General features: G+C 41.3%; 1 protein-coding gene across 1 annotated transcript; it reads left to right on the forward strand.

Annotated features, from left to right (window-relative positions):
• The first annotated feature begins 5,003 nt into the window (after positions 1-5,003).
• On the forward strand, positions 5,004-24,995 carry rapgef3 (Rap guanine nucleotide exchange factor (GEF) 3). Its single transcript, XM_069704189.1, has 27 exons — positions 5,004-5,492; positions 9,964-10,008; positions 13,831-13,937; positions 14,581-14,702; positions 15,282-15,459; positions 15,620-15,704; positions 16,145-16,205; positions 16,712-16,788; positions 16,888-17,034; positions 17,195-17,301; positions 19,269-19,357; positions 19,463-19,541; positions 19,722-19,872; positions 20,018-20,100; positions 20,197-20,227; positions 20,389-20,464; positions 20,694-20,831; positions 21,025-21,122; positions 21,294-21,419; positions 21,743-21,924; positions 22,999-23,089; positions 23,185-23,235; positions 23,354-23,441; positions 23,528-23,592; positions 23,687-23,741; positions 23,935-24,006; positions 24,240-24,995. Exons 1-27 carry the CDS (start codon positions 5,409-5,411, stop codon positions 24,356-24,358), a joined length of 2,607 nt encoding a protein of 868 aa, XP_069560290.1. The 5' UTR covers positions 5,004-5,408; the 3' UTR covers positions 24,359-24,995.
• Positions 24,996-25,014: the final 19 nt, after the last annotated feature.

Here is a 25,014-nt window from a genome sequence, read left to right on the forward strand (position 1 = left end):
ACGCGAAGAAAATAAATAATAATAATATAAAATTAAAAAAACACAGCTTTCGATATAGCTGGATAAACACACGCGGCGCCGACACACTTTAGATTTCTAGCTAAGAAGTAGCGGCGTCAAAATAACAAGCGCTTATCTGAAGTACACAACAAAGATGACGTGCTGCGATGGAGATACCACCAACACCGCGGCTCACCGTCTTCAGCCGCCGACTATACGTCTCTTTAACGACGACATTAACCGTACCTCACATTCACACGCGATGAATAAAACATATTTGGCGATGATGCGTTGATTAAAAACACAACGACAACGACGAATTACTCGGGTGTACGTACAATTAGTTCTTTAAAAGTCATCTATCACATGTTCTTTAAATATCTTTGTACCGAGGAAACCCTGACCTCATTGCCACACCGCCCCCAGCGGAGGGAAGAGGAATAGCAGCTTCCGACCTCCAACCTGATGGAGCTGTATAATTAGATGCAGATTAAAGTGCTGTGCAAAAACTGGAAGCACTACAAGTAAAGTGTGGATGCTGACAACAGTAAAGCAATGAATGTTTTTTTAATGATACAATATTAACTGAAAAGAAAAACTGAACAAAGTGAATATCTGCCGTGACCACCCTTTAAAACTCTTTAAAAACCACCAGTTCTTCTACTTTCTCTCTGTTTTTCAAGGTACTCTGCAGGCACTTTGTTCCAAGCATCTTGGAGAATTTTCCACAATTATTCTGTGAATTTAGGATGTCTCAGTGCCGTCTGTCTTCTTCTGTCAGCATCTAAAGCGCTTCATTTTTTATTTTTTTTGCACACCACTGTACATGGGGCAAGAATATAAATTTTGCTTAAATGAAGGCAATTGACTGCAAACTGGGAAGTTATTTGTTGTTCCTCGTTCTTTCTTTTTGATACATTACAAATCTATAAACAAAATTGTTGTATGTTCATGAGGTCATAAGGTCAGGCAACGACATTGCATTATGTTAATCCAAACTGTCAGCCAGAAATGAATAAATACAGCAATTATTATCCATCTACAAAGGAATTATTTACATCAAAACATGACCCTGGCTGCATGAGAACAGGCATGAAGTGACTTTCCCTCAGGAAATAATTGTGTTCTTTATTCTGGGCATTATTTACAGTATAACTATAAATGAAGCAATTATAAAGATACATAATATAGAGCATTGGAAATTGGTGCACCGTGGCCGAGCTTCAAAGCTTTCCTGTGGTTGTCTGCAGTTGTGTTGCAGTCAAAGTTGACACAAGAAAACCACACGATTCACATAAAGTTGTGAGGTAAAATCTGTAAACCAAAGACTGCACAGTTTCTCATATTGTGTTCCTGTCTTCACACTCTCACGTACACACTGCTGTGTGTCGGTGCTGTACACAGCCCATGCCCTCGGGCGCTCGCTTCATGACCAATCAGGAAGATACAGGAAGCCGTGTCCAATAACACTCCCTACAATTCACAGAGACTACCCTGACTGAGGAATCATCTTCAGACATGTGAAAGAAGCAAAGGCTTGGAAAGGAAAGGAGAAAAACGAAAAAGGATTGAAGCAATCGAACACGAAAATCTTACACGAGCACGCCAGAGGTAAGTTACTGATCACGTCTCAGAATAATGTAAAACAACCAGATTGTTTGGTTTAATTGTTTTATTCATATCTTTGGATGAAAAAATTATTTTAATTATCATATGGTATACCATGCAAAGGAACTTGTTGTAGGCTTAAATGTCTGACAAAATTTTAAAAAATAGTTTTTGATATGAGGAACATTTTTCATTCCACTTGATCCAACTTTTAAGATAAACACTTCCTTTTTGAAATAATGTTGAATTAAAAAAAATAAAATTCAACCTACTAATTGCTTTTCAGTATTTATTCTTGAATTAATCAACACGTGACGGCGCAGCAGGTGGTCGATGTGAGAGCACATGGCTGACAAACTCGACACCTCGTGAGGTGTAGAATTATTGTCTTTACTCGTCTGCTTCACTTGCTGCCTTTCAGTCCTCATTTGACTCCTGGGGTCAATCACATTAAACATGTCTTTCTCTGTCACTGCTAACTGGACAGGAGAACGGAAGGAAAATGTGTGTGTGTGTGTGTATATGTGCGTGCGTGTGTGTGTGTGTGTGTGTGTGTGTGTGTGTGTGTGTGTGTGTGTGTGTGTGTGTGTGTGTGTGTGTGTGTGTGTGTGTGTGTGTGTGTGTACCACCAGACAAGCACAACAAAGACTGTTGGCAAAGTACATTCCATGGGCGTAGATGTGTTGCAGGAAATCCCACTCCCATTCCCGAAGGACTTAAATAGAAATAGAAACACACACATAAATACAAAAAGAGAAAGAGGAACTAACATAGACACAACACACAAAACAACATTGTTCATGTAACAAAACTGAAGTACATAAAAATCCATCTAAGTGTTATCAAAAAAAAAAACTGCTTGAAATTCTTGAAGACATTTCACCTCTCATCTGAAGGCTTCTTCCAAATTTCTACATTTTCAAGCCAGTCTAGTTACCAGGAACTGCATGAATGAGAATCTCCACAGAAACACAAACCACTAAAGTCATCCATCCATTATCTATACCTGAAACCTACAAATTTAGATTGTTTTGCGATATTTATATAAACTCTTGCATTTAATTCTCCTCACTAAAAGGAGATCAGTCAGTAGATCAACTCCTAAATCAATGGTCTCGTGATTTCATACGTTTCGGGACTTGCGGGTAAACTGCTTACATGAAATCCCACCTCACTTGACTGGCACATTGCAGGACCTCTCCGTTCTCAACAGAGGGCAGCATTTATTTTCAAAATGCCAGGCTGCCATGTGAAATGAAACCTTGTGCAATGCAGAGGGAACCGGACCCCGTGCTACTGAGGAGCTCAGCCTAAATTCAGTCTCTCCTGTGAGTTGGACCTTTTTGATGGTTATAACTGCGTGATATCCTCTGGATCTCAAACAAGGTCACCCAAACCCACAGCACAGTTAATGAGCTTTGATTTCCAATCCCAGGGCCACAAAGCAATTACCATCGTTGCATTTTCTGTTTTTCATGAACCATTCTTGAGATGATCTCCATCTAGTCGTCTTCTAGAAAGCTGTTTGCTGCTTAACTATGACCCAGGCCTTTTATATCAGCTGAAAAACTAAAATCACTTGGAAGAGTCACATTTTTCTCCGAGATGTGCAGCTGTTCCCCGAAGACAATGACGACAGTCAGTTTGTCACGATACGATCAAACACACTGTAGCAATAAGCCTTTTCCTTATCAATATTATGTAATGTAATGTTATGAATGTGGTTTCACAGAGCCCCTGTGATGCATTCTAAAGACACAGAGAGGCACACAGTTCAGCCAGAGCTCGGGAAAAACAGCCGACACGTGGTTTGATTGCTTGCTTGCTTATACTTTAAATATTAGCTTTTGGGGCAACTGTGACTGCAGCGTCCTCATGACTCCACGGAGATCTAAACTGGGTAAGAAGCTGTTGTGGTTTTTTTCTTAATATGCCTGACACTACCTTTCAAAGCACAGAGAGCCCAATTAGTCTCCTGTTATGCAAGGGAGATGAATGGAGGTTTTTATTTAAAGCAAAAAAATGCTTTTTACTCAACCACACACACTAATGGACTACCAGAAAGAAGCCATGTCTAAAGCAGAGGTGAGCAACAGGCAGTTTCAATACGCTGCCCTCTGACATCTTTACAGCTGGAGGAACAACTGAACCTACAAAACCATGGAAAACAGGACAAAGTGAGTGTTCTTGTCAGTGTGTGTCTTGTGGAAAACCTTGACAAACTAACTCCGATTCGGAGATCAGTACAGGAAGGGCAGCCCGGCCCTGGAACAATAGCTGGGATTTTAAACAATTCTCACATAACACTTCCAGGCTGCAGGACACAGCAGACCACGATCCAGATATTACTTGTAGCCCATGGAGATCAAGTTAAATAGATGGTTCCCTTGTCTGTGTTTAACAGTCTGTAGATTTATATCTGGTTAGGTTTGCTTTAGCTAATTACCAATAGGGGGGAAATGCATGATATTAAAGGAGACACACCATTTTCCTGTTTCCTCTCCACACAGATCCTGTTCAAGCCCTCTTCTCTATGGAGAACTTGGTCAAAGCCATCTCTTCCCCACCAAGACGGTGCACACCAGAGATGGGGGAAGTAAGTCATCTGCATCTATATTACAACGCATGACTTTGAACCGCAGGAATTAGGTCCGAAGCCGAGTCACACTATAGAAATCTATTCATAGCTGAACACGGCAGTACACCTGGTACAACTTTTATGACGCCATAAAAATAATGAGTGTGTAACAGTTTAACACCTGTACAAAGGACAAGCACCTGAGGATCAAACTGAGAACAAGAACTGGACATAAGCACTAATGAGAGACATTGACTGCTGTTCTCAAACCTAAATTACTTTCTGCCCTTGAAGTGGTTTATCTGTGCTTCACAGACCCGGTCGAGCCAGACAGCTGGACAACCTGATAAAAGTGTGTATGCAGAGTTCTGCAGCCAACGCGAGCTGGAATGAACTGCTGCACTGAACAAACTAGATTATACAGTGCCTGCATGAAACATTACGCCTATTTTACCTTGACACAGTCTTGTGAACCTACAGTGTCAGGTGAACAGGTAGTTGACAGTCCTGAGCCTGTTGAATGTGTTTGTGTAGATTGATTAAGATTGTTGTAAAAACAAATGCATGGGAGAGGCTAAATACAAATATGTTTTCTAATTTGATTACATTTTTTGGTATGTAGCCTATGGATGATCTTTAACAAGTCATACTTGTCACCTTTTGTGCGATTCTGTGAGCCCAAGTCCAACAATTTGCATCCCTGCCATCTGTGAAAAAGCCTTTTTAGAATAGACATTTCACTGACAAAGGACAAAATGATAAGGCTGCACCTCCCCCCCTCCCCCCCTCCCCACACACACAAGGAAATATTAACTCAAACTCCGTTAATTGGGTGGTAAAAATGCCAGAGCAAGCAGAGTCTCTGATGTAGTTCCTTGGCTAAGGCAAAGTGCGCACACACGCAACTCAGCAACAAAGTGCGCCTGTGCTGCGAGGGATGGCTGAGCATTACGCAGCCCGTCCTCACTGAGGCAGACACGTCTGGCGAGGTCTGAAGTTCGGATGCAGGGACTGTGACTCGGGAGTCCTGGCTGAATTTAAGAGAGGGGAGTGGGGTGGGGGGGCAAAATGTGGAGGAGCCCGGAGCTGCCATCGAGTCGTCGCTGTGCAGTAATGAGCGTGTCGATCAACCGTGCCGTGAATAATGTCTGGAGGTGCCGAGTCCGTGGGCAGATCTTCTGACTGGGAAACTTGTTTGTCTGGTGTTTTGATCTGAGACAACATGCATCTATTTCGGAGCCAGAATTACCAAGTGTTCCCGGACCGCTACTCAGTGAAAACACCGACCATCCGGGGCATCAGCTGGGTACGCCTGCTTTCATGTTTACATGTTTACATGTTTACTTCAGAGGAATAAGTTCGTGGGGCACACACAGGAATTACTATAGCTACTGTGTGATGCCATATAAAGATAATAATGAGGAAAAAGAGAGATGAAAATAATGATAGGCTAATGATGATCGTTACTCCAGCTGTTTTTTTGTATTGACTTGTTCCTTTAATGAGAAGATAATTAACTCAGAATAAACCCTCAAAATGTGACTTGCTTGCTGTAAATGTCTTCAATTAATCTGCCTGAGAAGCTCGTCGGCTTCTAAAAGCCGATAATAATAATTCACTTTGCAAAATTGGTGTCTACATGTCTTGACACATGATGGCTTAATAGCTCCAAAAGCTATAGTTTTTGTTAAAGTGACAAGTACTCAGCATGTTGAACACACTTAGTGCTGAAACAGAGTAAAAAGTCAGTTTGAGGAGAGATGGAGAAAAAGGAACATTAGTCAGAGTAAAGTGTGCTTGTGTGAAAAAAGGGGTTGAGTTAACCTCATTTCCTCTCACCAGTGGTGGGACTAAGTAGTACTCTACATAAATACAAGTTGGAGGTGCTTAAGTATTTAACTTTTATGCCCCTTTATACGTCGGCACATTTCAACTGTACTTTTTACTGCACGATTTACACTTTTAATTCACGGCTACTGTTACTTGCTGCGAAACAAAAATCAAGATTTTTGCATAGAAAACATGTAAATACCTTATACAATATAATGCTGTTATTATAAATTAAATTAGACCACAGTATTTACAAATACAGCTGACACATTTGTCAGCTTACAGCAATTATTTTTATTATTATGAAAAGAGCTTTCATAATTGAAGAAAAAAAAGTATTGCAGCCCATCAGATGTGACCTTTCTTTTTAATTATTTTAATAGTTTAAATTGGATTCTTGATAATGTTGAGGTTTGAACTATTGGTTAAACAAAACAAAGTATTGCCATGGTGTCACTTTGGGCTGACGTTTCTCACCAATGTCAAATTTTTGTTAAACCAACCAATCAACTGATTAATCCAGAAAATAAACAGCATATTCAGCCTGTATGAAAATAATCAGTAGTTTAAGTCATGTACAAAATGGTTTAAAAAGTATACTAGCTATAGTAGAGAAATGCTGCTTGAACTCTAATGCATGAGCCAAGTCAATCTAATAATATCATTTATATAACACAGGAGACATTTATATGCATTTGCACTTTAAGTAGTTTTCTGATTACATAATACTTTTACTGAAGTGCCATTTTCCATGCAGGACTATAACTTATAATGGAGTATTACAGTGTGGTATTAGTACTTTTACTTTACGATCTGAATACTTCTTCCACAACTACCTCTCACCTGCACTAAGACACACTTCAGGTCCTCCAAACAGCAGTTCACAGATATTTAAAGAATGCTTCCAAGTGGACTGAAACAGACTTCTCTATTGTGTTAGCAGTTCGGGTGTGGGGACTCAGGAAGGTACAAAGCACAAAGTCATTTTTTTTTTTTTTTTTTTATAAACTCAGGTTATAAATAGTGTATTGTTTATTGTTCACTTTCTTTGCAAAACCCCCCACTCAGATTACAGAAGAGTTTGTAGAAGAATGCGTGTCGCGGAGATTTTTTTTTCTCTTACCAGGTCACAGGAAGACACAGATGAGTGTTGAAACTCTTAGGTTCTAAATTTACTTCACTTTTAAATAACAGCAGGCCAAAGACAACTGTAAATCTCTGATTGTTCTGTTGTTACCGGACAAACATCGATGTCATATTTTAAGAAAGTAGTTCAATCACCTTTAACCTTTGAGATCCAAACCGCTTAATGTAAAATGCTAAAAATATTCCTACATGTCACAAGCATTGCCGTCACTGAACTGAGTCAGATTGTGTTTATTCAGGATATTTCACACATGACAAATTACACAGGACAACTTGAGCAGAGCCCAGCGACAATAACAAGATTTACACAACTAAGTTGAAAATAGGCAGAACGACCCTAATTGTAAAATGAGCATTCACGTCTAACGGATGATTATCTTTTCTATGGGAACATTGTTTGCACTGTACTGGCTTACAGTGTTGTAAAGGTTACTTTAGATATGTTATAGGTTACAGATAACTAGTTACCTTGTTAAAAATGCAATAAGTAATGTAACTATTTTAATTACTTCAAAGAAATGTAACATATTACATTTGAAAACTTTTCGGTTATAATTCCTATTAAAAGTTTTAAACTGGTCAATAAATCTGAAAAGCTCCAAAACTAAATTTAAACTAACCCATGTAAACCTCACAAAAGTACTGAACACTGAGTTCTTCAATGTAACTTGAATAAAGACTGAAATGATTTGATTTTAAAACAAAAGCACCAAATCAAATTTCAAGTCGGATCACAACTGATTGCAGTGAAGAATTTTTTTTTCAAATAACTTCAAACCAAGTCTACATTAAGGTCAACTCCATGCTGAATGATGATAGAACTACCTACAGGGTACTGGTCACTGTTTTGTTTTGAGTCCTTTTGGTTCCTGAATTACTTTTTTTTCTTTTTAAATACTTCGTATTCCCCGATGACATGGCTGACTGCTTTGGCGCAGTTGTTTAGAACAGTGCACCTTGATTTGACTGGCAGAAAAGAGGCGGTGCCAATCCAAACAAGAGAACCAATCAAAAACAAACTTTAAAATTTGAGCTCATACTTGCAAATGAATGGAGCCATGTCCAGCTTGTACACAGGAAAAATTCCTGTCCAGCGCAAAGATGCAAAGCAACAGAATGAGTGTGATATTTAACATATCAGCTTTTTACCAAAAATAATATATTTAGATGTAACCTCTTTATGATCACCAACATTTTCAATAGTAACAGTAATTTCATTAATAACTCTGACATGTAACTTGTTACTCCCCAACACTGCTGGCTTGTAATTACTCAAAGTTGAAGAGTTCATTTCTTCTTCTTCTTCTTCTCTCTGTTCATTGTGTGTTAACAAAAAGCCCAATTAAACAGGCCCTGAAGCACAAGCTGATTCATTCTCTTAACACGAGACAGATCCTGTACCTCTAACAGGGGCACTAGCATTTTGAGCTCATTTGGTTGTCATCATTTTAAGATGCCAGATTTGCGTCTCTCCTGTCCTTCTTACTAATGCATACCAGACAAGCAGACAAGGAGAACAAAATACCTGAGGTACTTAAAGCTTCCTGACTGTGTCTGTCAACGACACTGGTTTCTCCACATTTTTTTGTTGACTGATAAGGCATGCATAAGATTTTACGACTTAATATTCAGTCAATAACATTTCAATTACAATCAAAATCATGATCGGTGAAAATGCCGATTCAGCTACATGTTTCTTTAAGTTCTTCGTCCATGCAAACTTGCAGTGAGAGCTAATGAGTTTTTTTTATGAGCGGAGTTAAAACTGTTGGCAATCTGCCAATCAGGCTGTGATCATGTGACAGAGCTGGCTGCACAGCAGGCCAGACAAAACATACCACAAAGTGTGTCAGCAGTATGAGTGGAGACACAGATGTACATCAGTGACGTGAAGACTTTATCACAACTTCCTGATCGATACAGTCAACTGCTGTACATGTGTGGCTCACTGTCTGCTGTGTCATGTGATTAACTTTTCAAAATTAACTTTTTTTAAATTCATGCTGTTCATGCAAAGCAGCACAAAACTCTGCTGCACCTGGATAGTTACGTAAATGTGATGGAAACTGAAATCTGGTGTCTATAAATCAGTTGTCTTTCATGTGCAGACACAAAGTACTGAGAAATGGAGAGAAATATTTGATCACAATAAGTGCCCTTTATAGAGCTATAATTAAATTCACTAAAACTAATTATCTTGGGAATGGAGACACACAATAGTGGCTACAAGGTGGTTGTAAAAACATAAAAACCAAGCAACAAAGAGGAAGTCTCACTTCGGCCAAAGTACATGCAGTACTGTTGAATATTTGTACACAGCAGCAGGTTTAAGTCAGGGATGATGTGACCCTTTTAAGTGCAGAGAGAATAAAAGATACGATTAAGCACCTTTCATCTTTAAATGGTTGGAATTTTCATAAGATATAGTTTGTAGTTTGTTTCACTTACAAGCGACAGACTATGTACTTTCCTTTGTCGATGTCCATGTACTCTTTCCACCCACTTCACTACACACACACACTCAACACCCACCCACACCGCCATGGAGACAATGGTAATGCACCACAGGTTGAGATTGTGTTGACCTTCATCCCGATGAAAAGAAAATAATTATTTTTTTTTCGATCTGACCCGTCCAGCTTGGTTATATCTATTTAATTTGGTGCAACCACATCAAGATTATAATCAACAACCAGTCCGGTTGGTTTCTGTGGAATTCAATTCGTCTGCTTTATTTCTGAGGTGTTAGATATGAAGAAATGTCTTAGTAAGTATCAAATCTGTCTCTCTGTTTCTTCTAGACTCCGCTGCCAGAGGCCCTGAATTCAAAGGACACTATGAAGCAGGTGTGTACACCAGAAAAGCTTTTATTGTAAGCACACATCAGCCTTCTCTGTCAATTCACTAATTAGCTGACCACACATTGACACTAGCTGGCTCAGCCTTTGAAAGGTTTCTCCGTCATGGTGGCTTAAAGTTTTCCTGACCTCTGGAATCATCCAGAGTTGCAGCGCTCACATCCTCTCAAACTGCTGAATTTGTTCTTTCTGTCGTTATGATATCCGGCAATACTACTCAAGCGAGTCTTTTAAAAAAAAAAAAAACACACACATTCCTAGCGGGTGCAAACTGTCATAAGGAGTCTAAAGGGCACTCCAAGGCCCACAGCTAGCCGACCCCCCCACCCCCATCCCCCACCCTCCCGAGCCTGATACGTCACACCCAGTCCAGACCCGCTCACGGTGCTTCATCTCAGCTTCGTCAGCGGCATGCCAAGGAGAGAAACGTTAAAATACTGATACCAGGGTTTGACACGGAAAGTGACTCCTGTTTAAGTTCAGCGGTCTTCTTCATGCCAGAGTAGGTAGAGAGCATCTTTCAACTATTTTTTTCTTTCAACCACATAATCAATGCCGGCGATATTTTTTGTGCTGCAGGGGGACAAAGGAGCAGACAGAGTAACGGAGTCCGCAGGAGGCCGGTGTTGCTAACATCCAAGACCTTTGTGCTCGGTTGCTTAGCAAGCATTGGCTCCAAATCCAAAAAGTCACTAATGAACGTCATACATTATGATAGTACTGTAAAAGATAGATCGTTTTTAATAAGCCAAGTCTGATTTTGCTTCAACTTTTAGATGCAAAAGATGGAGTTTCCCTGTTTCGACTGTCAAGTAGAATTCGCCTTAGATATACAGGCTACTCGCTTTTTAAATTTCTTTAACAAATGTTTGAAATGTTTAAGACAACTAAGACAAAAGCCTGTAACCTGTTCGTCTCGTTTATTTTTGACTTGCCTGTGGCTGATGTGGTTCTGTTCTGCAGGTGAAGGATGTTGTTGCTACATAGGATGTGTAAAGTGGGTTTTACTGTTTGTTCTTTAGGCAACTTTTCGATGCACACAAGTTCAAATAAACTTGGGTTCCGATACAACTCTGAAATCTGATGCTAAATCACTGCATCGCAGGCCTAGACATCCACTTTCCCCACATTTGTGGTGTACGTAGCGGGATGGAAGTGTTGCCTTCAGAAGCGCGCTGTTGTATTTTTCTCACAAAGAAGAGAAAAGGGGGGAAAAAGTCAGTTCACAGAGCCGCATTAAGCTGCTTGTCAACTCGCGCAGTGTTCATCTCTCGCTGCTTCTCACACAACACAGCCCACCGAGGTCACCGAGAGTGTAAGAAACAGAGAAATGTCTCGCCTACAGAGGAGCCGCACAGTGGATAACTGTGCTCATCATCATTCCACCCAACAAGACAAAAGCCTCAAATTACACCGCATACTACGCACTTCAAAAGCCAGGATCACGCCAAAGTTAAAGAGGATGAGACAGAATAGATAATGCACTTTTTCTGCGATAAAGATAATTAGTTCTTGCGAGCGAACGTGAGTGTTTGAGCAAACTCTACGGAGGAGAGAACAGCTGTTGTCGCGTTAGCCCAGATAAAATTGGGTGTAGAAATTTAGGATCGTAGACAAAGATCATACATGTTTGACAAGTTAAGTCAAAATACTTGTAATTGTGAATATTTTACTTTACATCTTCAGTCATAGGGTCTAGACTGTAAAATGACCTCAACAGTAGAACGAACCCTGGTCATAAAATTGTTTATGGCCGCGTATCCAAACTTTTCAGATTGCCCATTCATCAGTGTTGGTCCCTGCATGCTGGCTGGGTGTGTATTGTACTTTGTCTTTCACAGGCACACCTGTGGGAAACATGTTTGCTCTGAAACTTGACTCACTGGGAACAATCACCTGTGGCTTGTAGTTCCTAGATAACATGATTAGATGGCCTACATGGAGACAATCTACAACTCGCAGTAGCTCCACCGCTGACAGTCATGGAAAATATTCCATGAAACAAATTATTCCGCCTCCCGCATGTTTACATGACTGTCAGGTTTAGCAGCGAGGGATAGGCCTCTCTGTGAAATACGGCGTCTGATGTTGTTTTTGTAAGGACTGGGTTTAAGTAATGGAAAATGGCCTCATCAAGAAAGTAAGTTTTGGAGCTGACATGCCTGAGAATGTGACTATGGGAGTCCCAGAGGGAAAAGGGGCCCCTGGGAATACTGGTGACCTCCAGACAGCATAACTTCAGCAGGGCACTGGACGCAGCAGGGCACATTTACTCATTCGATGTCAGGTCTGGGAAGAGGCCAGTGGTTGACATGTGTACAGTCTTACCCACATTAGTCAATTATGCATTATAATTAGCATCCGTGTGTGAACTTGGATCTTACAAGCACGTGTTAAGACCTCTGTCCAGGTGAAAGAGCAATGGTTGTGTTGGTGTCATCGAGGAATGGGGTCAGGAGTTAGGTCAAAGGTCAGGTCAGGTGTTCCTGACTAAAGGAGGCAAAGTGTTCAGGTAGTTTCTTTCGCTGGCCTCCTTAAACTCCACTCATCAAGAAAAAGGAGAAGAAATGTGGACATGTTGAGACCACCATCTTGGGCAAACTACTGTGTCCAAAGCACAAACAGGCAACCCTCTGAGTCACTCCTGTGATCACAAGACGCGTGGGAGATTTCTGCGGGGGAGGGAAACAGGGAGGAGGAAAATTTAAGTATCTGCTACCATCCATCATTAAGACAGGAAATATTGTCCTCTGGTAGATTGATTCAAGTTTGTTTGTTTTTTAAATATGACCAAAGCCACAAGGGTGAAAAGGTTTTAAATAGGACAGAAGCCTTACAGGAACAGGCAAAGCACATTCTTGTTGAGTAAGCTTTGCTTCCGCATCAGTGGCTGACATGTTTTGCACCCCTTTGCAGTCTTTTGCTTTTAAACCTGACCTCAGTGAGTTGTAGTATTACTGATGTTGTGAGGACATTAATTACTATTGCACATTGTCCCGCTCTGTGAGGGACAAAAAAAACAGGTCCCCATAATGTTAATTATCAAATTAAAGTGGGAGAACTACTTTGTTTAAGGTAAGACTAGGTTTAGGTTACAGGTGAGGTAAGGACCAGCAAGTAAAAGTTATGGTTTGGGTAATCTACATGAAATAAATGTAGGTCAACATATCGTCCTCTGAGGTGATTAAAAACACAATGGTGTGTGTGTGTGTGTGTGTGTGTGTGTGTGTCTCGGGTTGAGAATGAGGTGAGAATGAATCAAGAGAAGTTCAAAGGAAATCCGTTGAGGGTGGTCGGAAAGTGAAAGTTTGTTGTCTCTGCGTGCCAACCAGAGTGAGTTGTAGAGGCTGGAAACTCTGTGAGGTGTGGGAGAGTTTAACACAGCCATTTTTAAAACACATTCTCACCTCCCTGCAGCCCACACACACACACACACACACACACACACACACACACACACACACACACACACACACACACACACACACACACACACACACACACACACTCCATTACACTCCCGACACCTCCAGAAATTTCCCCTCACGCCATCACACATGATCACGAGAGGGAAATGCAGTGAAAATACTCCCCCATTTTCACTTACACACAAACATTTGTTTGAACATTTGTTTCTTCTGCCAACTCCTGTTTGTCGCCATCGCAGCAGTCCGTGTTACAGATCCTCCTCCTTTATCTGCACATCCCTCCTTCACCCTCTCACCCAGTTTTTAATCACTTCTTAAAAGAGAAAGACACTAATTGTGTAACTGCACAACCTTTATTTATTTTTTCCCCCCGTTTACTCAGTTTCTTTCAGATCGTGTTGTGAAGGCAGCAAGATCAGTATACAGTGTCATGATCGAGAGGAACCCTGCTGTGATCCGAGACAGAAAGTACCACCTCAAAACATACAGGTACCGACATAGGTCGTGTAATTCCTTTCATCTTCAAAAGCAAGAGTGGCTGTGTCTCAATCTGCTTACTTAGACTTCTTATCTTACGTGCATAAGTGGGTTCACACTGAAATCGAGAATGAAACACTGAACACTTTTCACCTTTAAAAGTCGCCATCTTGGCTAAGTAGCAGAAGGTGAGGGACCACCAACCTACTTAAGAATTGCTGAACTTGGCAGCTGAGGAAGCTGCAGCTGTTGCAACAAACACCGGACGATATAAATTCAAGGTGTACACATACACACACAAGTGTTTATTTTTCACTAAGTAGCACACTTGACTGTTGTGGGATAAAAGCCATGAGTATGTTTATTGTGCGTGTGACACAGGAGGCAGCCAAACATTTTTAACACCAAACAAAAGCCGGTGACCAAACATAACCTGGCAGATATGTTTGTGGGTGATGCATTCAAATTTGCCGTAAGTGCACAAAAGCAGTGTGCAATTTAAAACAGCACTACCCTGTCAGAATTCACTCACCACCTAAGATAAGTGTACTGACATGTAGAGTACATGTAAGTGTACTCGCAGAGGTAAGCGAATTGAGATGCATCTAGCATCTATAAATCACATGCAAATGGTTGTGTTGAATTTCTCTCCCAGACAATGCTGCTCCGGTAAGGAACTTGTTGATTGGCTGTTGAAACAAAACGAATGTCTCCAATCAAGAAGTCAGGCAGTGGGAATGTGGCAGGTCTTGGTCGATGAAGGGATCCTTGTTCATGGTAAGAATAAAAAGAGCTCCAGTTTTGAGGAAGTGTATCTTTCAGTCAGCCGCCGAAATGAAGGACACATTAACATAATATTAATCATGTGTCGGGCGATTCCAGGCCACGGCGTAAACTGTAGAACGATGTGGAATAATTCCACCCATATCCTGTATTATTCAGTATTTTTTAATATATTCTGATAACGTCTCAGGCAGCACTCAATAATTTCCTAGAAGCGCTCTAATGTGTTGACATCTAGTGACTGAAGCTGCCCATGGCATAATGTTTTCCAATGTGCTCTCACTCAGTCAAGTGTTCCCTAACCACATCTTTCTGGAAGAGACCACTCCAATCAGGACAGAAATCCTTCATCATCAAACGAGCGGAATCACTTAGAAAGCATTTGCACTTATTTCCATTTATCTGGTTGTTCTGGAGTTTTATGAAGCTCCTACATGAAGACCAAATTCATCTAACGGTCAAAGTTTGCTCATTTCTAAACTAATCTGTTGGTTTTCTTTTAGTTGAATAACTTAATATAATCACATTCTTACATTTATTTCGGTGTTTTTCTTCCCTGTTCTGTCTATTAAGTGAAACATGAGTTGAACTTCCATGACAAGGACACGCAGTTCTACCGCTTCCAAGACTCTGAGTTTGGCCTGAACCAAGTAACGAATGAGAAGGACTCAGAGGACGAATTACAGGAAGGTCTGTCGCTGCTGTCTCAGCTCGGTCCTGACGCTCTGCTCACGATGATTCTACGTAAATGGTCCGTGTTTTTTTTTAAATCGTTACATTAGAATTACTCATTATGACTGCACCTCCTACAACATTTCAAAGGAACAAGTACAGTTGGATGTTATCAGGATGATCATCGGGTGTTTGTGTGGCTGCTTTATGTCTACTGTGTCAACTTCTTTCGTATTCAGCCCCAGTCAGAGGAGTGCCGAGGACCTGGAGGTCATCTACGAGGAGCTGCTGCACGTCAAGGCTGCCGCTCATCTCTCCACCTCCGTCAGTCCATGTTACTGTTTTCTCCTCACATCATTTCAGCCTCTCCATAGAGATTTTTTTTTTTTTTTTAAAGATTATTTAAAATTATTATGATGGCACACATTTCTGAAAAGTAATTAAAATGAAGTTGTTGTTGAACTGCAGTTCAGAAGATTCTTTTTTTCATGGTAGTTTTATGGTATCTTGATTCAAGAGCACCATTTGAGTCTGTTTTTAAAGTTAGTACACAGAGAATCATTAAACTCTTGTTATGCTAAACGCAAGAAACAACATTAGTGACGCCACAATTCTTGTTACTCTTTCGTAATCTCTGGCCCCCCCCCCAGAAAAATTAACTAAACAGCATTCTTTTGCCCGTTTCCTAAAATAGTTTGAGAACAAAAAACACCAGGAGTAAAATACAAGTTTAAAATGAATTTCTTGCTCTGTTGTGCCTGTAGGTGCGTAAGGAGCTGGCAGCGGTGCTGGTCTTTGAATCACATGCCAAGGCCGGAACAGTCTGTGAGTGCAACAGCATTGCTGACGTTTTGGCTCGGTGGAGAGTCTTACCACACGCACACACACACACACACACACACACACACACACACACACACACACACACACACACACACACACACACACACACACACACACACACACACACACACACACACACACTTTCACTGTGTAGGTGAACAACACGATGGTCCATGATGAGCATTTTCTGTCCTGATATACATCAAATGCCCTCCTACCGCAACATGCCTGACCCACATATGATCCAGCGAATCGTGTAAAACAACTTAAAACTCCGAATGTCACGACCGATTTCATTCTCGATCATCGTGTTCTTCACACCTCTGACACGGCACATCTGGTCTTGAATGTTAAAGTCATACATACTGTACGTGATGAAACGCATGATGGGAAGGTGCCCTGTGAGCGCGATCGTCATGGTTATTCATTCATGGTTATTCATTCATGGTTATTATGTTGGTGCTGAATCTCTTTTTTCGGGGATGCAGTGTTCAGTCAGGGGGATAAAGGCACCTCCTGGTACATCATCTGGAAAGGCTCCGTAAACGTGATCACCCATGGGAAGGTAAAATCCATCTGTTTGTCCTCAATAAACCTCACTAATAAAATGCTTTGCAATGGACCGCCAGTGTGAAGTAAAGCTGAAAGTACCGTGTGCACGCAGGGTCTGGTAACGACACTGCACGAGGGCGAGGACTTCGGGCAGCTGGCTTTGCTGAATGACGCTCCTCGCGCTGCCACCATCATCCTGAGAGAGGACAATTGCCATTTCCTCCGTGTTGATAAACAGGACTTCATACGGATCCTCAAGGTTTGTTTACTTCAGCACTACACGTGTGGCACCATGACTTTGTTGCCAAAGGTGTGCATGTGTCGATTTGCATACAAGGTTGTATGCGACAGAGTAAGAGCTCCGAAAATATACTAAAATACCTTTTTTGACCGGGCCGTCATCCACGTCTGTCCGTCAGGATGTGGAGGCGAACACAGTGCGACTTGAGGAGCACGGCAAGACCGTGCTGGTGCTGGAGAAGAGCGCAGACTCGGCTGACCAGGGAGGAGCAGGAAACAACAGCAAGTGAGAAAACTCTGCAAAGTCACCTCTGAGAAAATGACCACAGTAATTTACAAGCAGGTTTACAATCATTAAGACACACTTTCTGGGAGAGGGCAGATATTGTATCATGCTAACATGACAAACACTTCCATTGTCACAACACAAACGGGGACAACTTCACAGATCTTTCTGTCGGACATGGATAAGGTCTTAATAATGAAGTGTTAACTGACATTCAGAAAAGAAATGGACCTTAATGTTTCCTTGTTGAACTTTACGTATTATAGTGAACATTAAAATGAGATTAGCTCATTTTGAGCTCTCATTTAGGGGTAGGGGTTAAGGGTTAGGGTTAAACTTTTTTTTTTTTTTTTACCTTCTTTCTCTCTTTACTTTACATCTACGTACACTGCAATTAGTTCTCTCTACTTAAAACACAAGATTTATTGTCCATGGAGTCTAACCAGTATACAAATTTTAGGCCCGATGCCATTAGACAAGGAGCCCTTAAATTTAGTTACGCCATAGATACTGTATATGTGCTGGAAGGCAAGGCGTTTTAAACAAGGCCAATAATCTTATGATGTGACGCAGACAGCACACCTGTGGCGGCTCAGCTGTGATATATTACTGCCAACTTGCGAAGTGTTGTAAACACGGGCTGTCGGGCAAACTGCATATGCAATGATTACGTCAAGAGCCTTTTTCTGCTTCTTCTTTTTCAGGGAGGTTATCAGCCAGCATTTACGCAAACTAGTTTGTTATCAGGGCTTCAATACTTTTATGGCACCCACCAAATTGCATTGGTTCGGTCTACAACTTCAGTCTTGGTACCAAATTTCAATACACTACCATAACTTTTGCAATGTTTACAAAGGAGTAGTTTTTACCATAATAATCATGTGCTCAGGCAGCTGGAAATTAGGAAAGTTCCCATTGGGACATGTACGATTACAGAAAAGTGACACACACAACCTTGTTATTATCCACATAAACCAGCACATGGCACAATGGAGCTCTGTAGATCAACATAACTTCTGTTTTTTTTATCACTTAGTGTAGGCTAGGCTAATCAAGTCTGGCTGGTTCACCTTATTTTCGGAGCAGGTTCCTTTTTTTTAAAATCTTTAACCACAAACGCTGCCATGTTAAGTGACTTCACGCCTACTTCAAACATATTCCTTGTTAAACAAGTGTTCAGGTGTATTTTCCCACTCGGAAATTTAAACTTTCCCACTCCCCCGGTGGCTCTGTGAACGCACCGCAGCCTCCACGTGGGCAGCCCGTCAGCATACATAAAATCATTCTGTTTCCCCCCAAGTAAATCTATCAAACTAATATTTAGCCACATAACTGTATGAGTAATTATGTGTGCTGCAGTGGGCTGCGGTTGCTCTGTAGGCGGCCGCCTACTGATGACCTATGAGGCGTTTAGGGAACGTCTGTTAATTGTAGCTACAGAAAACCACCTTGGTTACACTGCCCCCCTCTAAACTGCATGAAAACCAAAGATTTGTACCATAATATGTAATGTAATTGCAATTTTCCTAAAAGGGATATTATAAATAAACCAGTATCAAAAATGTTTTAATGATGCCCAGCCCTATATGTATAACCAGACAGGTCTCATTATGTATTTAGTGATTAATTGGTTTGATTTACAAAAGACAACCGTGCTTCTTAGCTGTAGATTGATCTTTGCACTTAGTAGCAAATTATAGCATTTTAATACACTTAACAAAGATCAGTACAGTCGCATACAGTCTGACTAAGCCTTTAGCATAGCTGTAGACTCATTTCTGTTAATCTGTCGTAGGCTACCTGGACATATGTTACCTTTTCAGTTATATTAGCATGCAGAAACATTTCATAATTAGACCCAAATTAATACACATGCACAAAAGCCCAATGCATGCAGAGCAATACAAAGCAAATTCAAAGTTATGAAAACTAAAAGTTCGTCATGTGTTCTGTCATCCTCTGTGCAGGTACACAGTTATGTCTGGAGAACCTGAGAAAATCCTGGAACACCTGTTGGAAACAGTGAAGTTGGACTCTAATGGAAATGATTCAATAGGTGGGAACCTGCAGACACCTTGTTATCTTCTACCTGTTTAACTGTGAGGGATTCAGGTTGTGCAGACCAAGTCAACTGAATGTTTTTGTGATTCTCTCCCTGCAGATCCCTGTGTGAATGACTTTCTGCTCATCCACAAAGTCTTCATGCCTTCCAGTCAGCTGTGTCCTGCACTTCAGCACTAATATCCTGCGATGGACAATAATACTGATAACAGTGTCAACGGTGCCGTCAATTAGGATGATGCTGCTTATTATGATGATGTCTAACACTTTTATTCTCAGAACATTTAATGACTACAAGATACTATGTTTGATTGTTCTTAGTATACATATTTTCTTATATCCCTTAACCATCATTGCACTTACCAGGCAGAGCTCTCTGAGGGTTCAGAGCAGGAGAAAGCTGCTTATATTCTCAACACCAAACAGAAGGTAGTGAAGCTGATCGGCCAGTGGGTGGCGCTGTACGGCCTTCTGCTGAAAGAGGACCCTGTCGCTTTGGACTTTTTGGAGGTGAGATTTCAGCCTCAAAGTAATTGAATTTATACTTATTACCCTGTTTACTTTGTGCATCAGAATATTTTCTCTAAATATTAAGACTATTGAATTTGTTATTAAGGAGAATAAATAATAATGTTCCTCCTGTTTTCTGAAACAGAAGCTAAAGAAGGAGGTGGCGGCTGATTATCGTCAGTGCAGCCTGCTGAAAGAACACTTTAAGGAAAGGAGGAGAACAAAAGTGTAAATATTATCTGATAACATTTTCTATTTCTACGCTGCTATAAATATTGTGGCCCACTATCTAACACTTTTTTTCACCTTTTAATACCACGACAGGTTGGACAATGGATTTCACTCGCTGGGCAGGGTGAGTTTCACGTGCTTATTGCTTGTGCAGTAAAATGTTTGGAGATGGCAGGATATTAAATCAGAGATACATTTCATTAGAAAACCGTTTGAATGTCACTCTGCTGCCATTTGTCAGTTTAATGTCACTGACTTGCTGAGTCGCTCTCCTGCTATCTACAGAACCAGCATTTCGATTGGTTTTCAAACTGTGAGGAGCCAGCGGGAAGGTTACAGCCAATCAAAGCAAAGGATAAAGGTGAGTAAGGCTCAGGCATTAAAACAGGCAGATCTAATCAATCAAATTAGTGTTACAAGTTTTCTAAATCACAAAGATATGTCAAAACATATTATTATAATTACCTCACATTAGCTCATGTTCAGCATCTTTGGGTGCCTTTAATGAGAAAGAAATATTAGCACACGTCAATATTCAGGTCGTCAATCATCATATTTTGACATTTTGGCTCTGTGCCCTCTTGGTTCAGTGTTGTACGAGATCTACAGGTCGGACAACAAGCCTCTCACTCTGATGCTCCCGGTGAACGCATCTGTACAGGATGTGATGTCAGCAATAGTGAAACCAGGCAGCGATCACATCCTGGTCAAAATGAACTCCACAGGAGGTGGGACTCATTAAAAACGTTTTTGTGTGTGTGTGTGTGTGTGTTTTTTCCAATCTTTGCAGCAGACATTTTTCATTTAAATTGTTGCTTCCTGGAACATTGTTAGAAAAACATTCAGAGATGAAAATTAATTCAGTTTCAGATTTTCTTGGCAGAAAATGAGTTTTTAACATAATCCTGTAAATTCCCGCAGAAAGAGCTCAGTTGAAGCTTGATGCTACCGCGGTCTACACTGCGCTGGGACTCAACGAGAGGCTGTTCATCTGCACAAGCAGCCAAGTGGAACAACTGGTGAGGAATATGTGCCTTTCATGCATTACTCAAAACCCTTTTTTGTTTGATTAACATTCAATCTGTTCAGACATATTCTCATTAGGTTTATTATTCATTACGCTACACACAGTTGAGTTTGATCAGCGCACACACAACCCGACACCTTCACTTCCTCTCTCCGTGTCCCAGATGCCCCTGACGGAGCAGCAGGGTCCAGAGCGAGGATCCACCGACATCCTCGAGCAGATGGGCTCTAAAGACATCGCCAACGAACTCACCAATCATGACTGGGAACTTTTCACTGCCATGCATGAGGTGACTCAGCAGCAATCTGACCACTGCATATAAACCAAATGTGACAAAACAAAAAGAGGAAACTGCTGTCTGGCATTAACCTGAAACTGGCATTCAGACAAAGGATTAGATATCTCTAATGGACAAGAACACCTTTTATCTGACAGCACCATCTTTGCCATCACGTCATCTGGTCCACTACCTGCATGCTTTACATGTTTCTGAAGAAAATGCCCTCCATTCAATCACTTATAAACACCTTCCTGTCCTTGATCTCTAGATCATTTTGTATAGTACGTACAATTTATGCCAGCGGTGGTTCCTTCCTGTCTTTATCTTCACAGGTGGAGCTTGTCCACTACATATTCGGCCGTCATAAATTCCCCGGTGCCACTACGGCGAACCTGGAGCGCTTTGTGCGTCGCTTCAACGAGGTGCAGTACTGGGTGGTGACAGAGCTGTGCCTCTGTGAGGACCTGGTGAAACGGGCCATTCTGCTCAAGAAGTTCATCAAGATTGCTTCTGTGTAAGAGTTAGTTACATGAAACCTGATATGTAGGCAATGTAGGTCGGTCAGTCCACCGCTTTAAAACTGATCTCAACATCTATTGGTATCTCTGACCTTGGTGATCTCTTCCGGCACCATCAGCAGGTCATAGTTTTCCCTTATTTAGTAAAACAAATTCTTCTGACATTTATGACTCCCAGATGACGAATCCTAATGACTTCAGTGACTTTTCCTTTAGCACCACCATGAGGTTGACATTAGTGTTTTGTGAGTGAAATATCTCTGGATCTGGATGTTACAGTTTCACCAGGCAAAAGCATCCAAACACAAGACACTGAGGAAGGTACAAGCGAACAGAGAACTTTACTTACAAACAATTGTTGAATTAACAAAGTCCAGGCAGGGGAACACAGCACCGAAGGAAAAGAGGAGTTCGAAGTCCAGACAGGGTCCAATGCTGACAAAATTATGAAAAAAAAAAACAGAACAGGAAAATTCAGGTGAGCAGATTGGGGAACTGGATAGCAGGTGAGGTGGGCGTGACTGGCAGGAGAATGGGCATAGACAGAGAGAGAGAAGGGACCTCTGGTGGGTGGAGGGAGTGATGCAGGGGATAAACTGGATAAGTGAAAGGGCAGGAAGGCCAAAACCTGTGTACACTGGATTGCCTGCCATTGGATTTGATACATATATTTATGTTCCCCATAGAACAAATTAACAAAAGATTGATAATTTACTGACTTTATTATCTAGTGCCGGCATCATCAGCATTACTCTTAAATTAGTGACAATACCCTCAAACTCAGCAGTGCATGGTGTTTAGTGTTTCATAGCAAAGTTTAGCTTGGTAACATATTAAAGAGGGCGAACATGTTAAGCATTATTATCCTGCTTAATTTCACCGCGTAAGCATTGTCACAGTGAGGATGCTGACACTGCCATTTAGCTCACAGCCCCTCTCTGCTTATTGCCTCAGAGGGCCGTTTGCATGACTGACTTTTTAAACCCTGCACAATCCAGCTTCACTTGAAGAACAGCACGTTGTCTGTCTGAGACCATGTTCTTCAAAGCCACGTGTCCTCTCCCTCACAGGTTAAAGGAGCAGAAGAACCTCAATTCATTTTTCGCTGTGATGTTCGGTCTGAGCAACAGTGCAGTACATAGGCTTTACAAGACCTGGGAGGTAAGAAACCATCACCATGGTAAGGAATGCTGTCTCACATTTACTGAACAGGTACTTTGGAAATAACCTGTGCAACTCTTTGCTGTCTGTTGCAGAGAATACCCAGCAAGATGAAAAGAATTTACTGTGCCTACGAGAGACTGATGGTAAGTGACTATTAACTATTCTTCATTACAAGTTTTCTGCTTCTCGACATTGAAAGTCAGTTTATCCGTGTTCATTAATAAAGAGTTCTGATGGTGCTGTGTCCTCTGGTTCTGTTAGGATCCTTCACGCAACCACAGAGCCTACAGACTGGCTGTGGCTAAACTCAGTCCTCCTTACATCCCCTTAATGCCGCTGCTGCTGAAAGGTAACCGATATCAGGAGTCGCCCAGTCATGAACCCATAGACATCTTTGACTAAATCATCAATTATTCTGTTCCTGTCTGTACCCAGACATGACGTTCATCCATGAGGGAAACCCAACCTACGTAGAGAAACTGGTCAATTTTGAGAAGATGGTAGGATCAATTTTTCAGTGTTGTCCTGCTCGATTATTCTCCTCACAAATCTTCTCCCAAGTAAGAGACTGACTGCCTCCTTTTCCTCTCGTAGCGAATGCTCGCCAAAACAGTGAAAATCGTACGAGGATGTAGAAGCCAACCTTATGGTAAGTGATCCAGATGAGCTTGCATTACAACAAGTGGACCCACAGTATCAGTACTAATATGCCCTTCACACCTTGGACTCTGTAAGCATTCAGGAAAGGTCAAACAATTGCACATGCATGTTGAAGTAAAGGTAAAATGTGTGCCTTTACATGATAAATGTGAGGTAAGTAACATTTTAAATCCCCTCTGCAGTGCCTTCATCTCCACAGAGAGGCCTGGCTGATCGCATGTTTCTGGAAGGGTCCTCTACTCGCATATCTACATGTAAGCTACATCTGCAATATCATGAGCTGTTGTATCCCGTTGTAGTCCCTGAGTTTCTTTTCCAATAATGTTTTATTTAATTGTTTTGAACATAGTGCCCACAGCTAGTTCAATTTACTCCTGATAAATATGATCTCCACAGCCCTACTACTGTTTCGACATTTTTGATTTGCTAGTACCAACACTCAGTGAATTGTAGGCCGAGTCAAACCTGATCTCTTCCTCTCATCCAGACTCGGACCACGCCCTCCCTCTGCGGAGTCCCAGCAACATCCGACATTACGTTCAAAACCTGAAGGTGATTGACAGCCAGCGCAAGCTAACGCAGCTATCGAGAACAATCGAGTGCTAAAACATCCACCTGCAGATGTACAAAGGCCGTGAGACTGTGGCTAAATCTGAACCAGAGGACGGATTGTTGTAGGATGAGCAAAACTTCCACTTGCCTGAATGAAACGGACCTCTGGAGGTGCCAAGGAAACTGACTGTAATTCAAGGAGCTTGGACATTCACAAGGATGATTTCTGCACAGCACAGCACTGAGAATGAAAACGTGCAGCGTGCACAGTGATGACCGCCAATGCTGATCCAGAGAATCTGATTCTCCGTCCTGAGAACCCACTTTTTATCCAACAAGCCTTACGCCAGTCACACCGGTGTGTAAACATGTGGAGGGATCCTTAAAAAAGGTGATGTTACAACATGTAAAGTATTCCTGTTTTTGGTGTCAAAATTCATTTTATGGGACATTTTGTAAACTGCTGTCTGTGGAAGAATCTCACTGGTGGTTTCACAAAAGGGCCACAAGAACACAAACTTCAGATCTGTGCCATAACTAATCACTTTAGCTCAGTTTTTTTTGTGCACTCGTGTTTTTACGTTAAAACTAATATATTGTGTCAGATAGTTTTTTTTGCCAACAAGGCCAGTAACTTACATGCATATAATTTCATACACTGTCGTTTTCTATAATAAATTATTTTTCCCAGGCATGTGTCTTCAATGAAA

Source organism: Brachyistius frenatus, unplaced genomic scaffold, assembly GCF_029030835.1.
Source record: "Brachyistius frenatus isolate BFR_SWC_R1_liver_20210118 unplaced genomic scaffold, ASM2903083v1 Contig_50, whole genome shotgun sequence".
Taxonomy (NCBI): domain Eukaryota; kingdom Metazoa; phylum Chordata; class Actinopteri; family Embiotocidae; genus Brachyistius; species Brachyistius frenatus.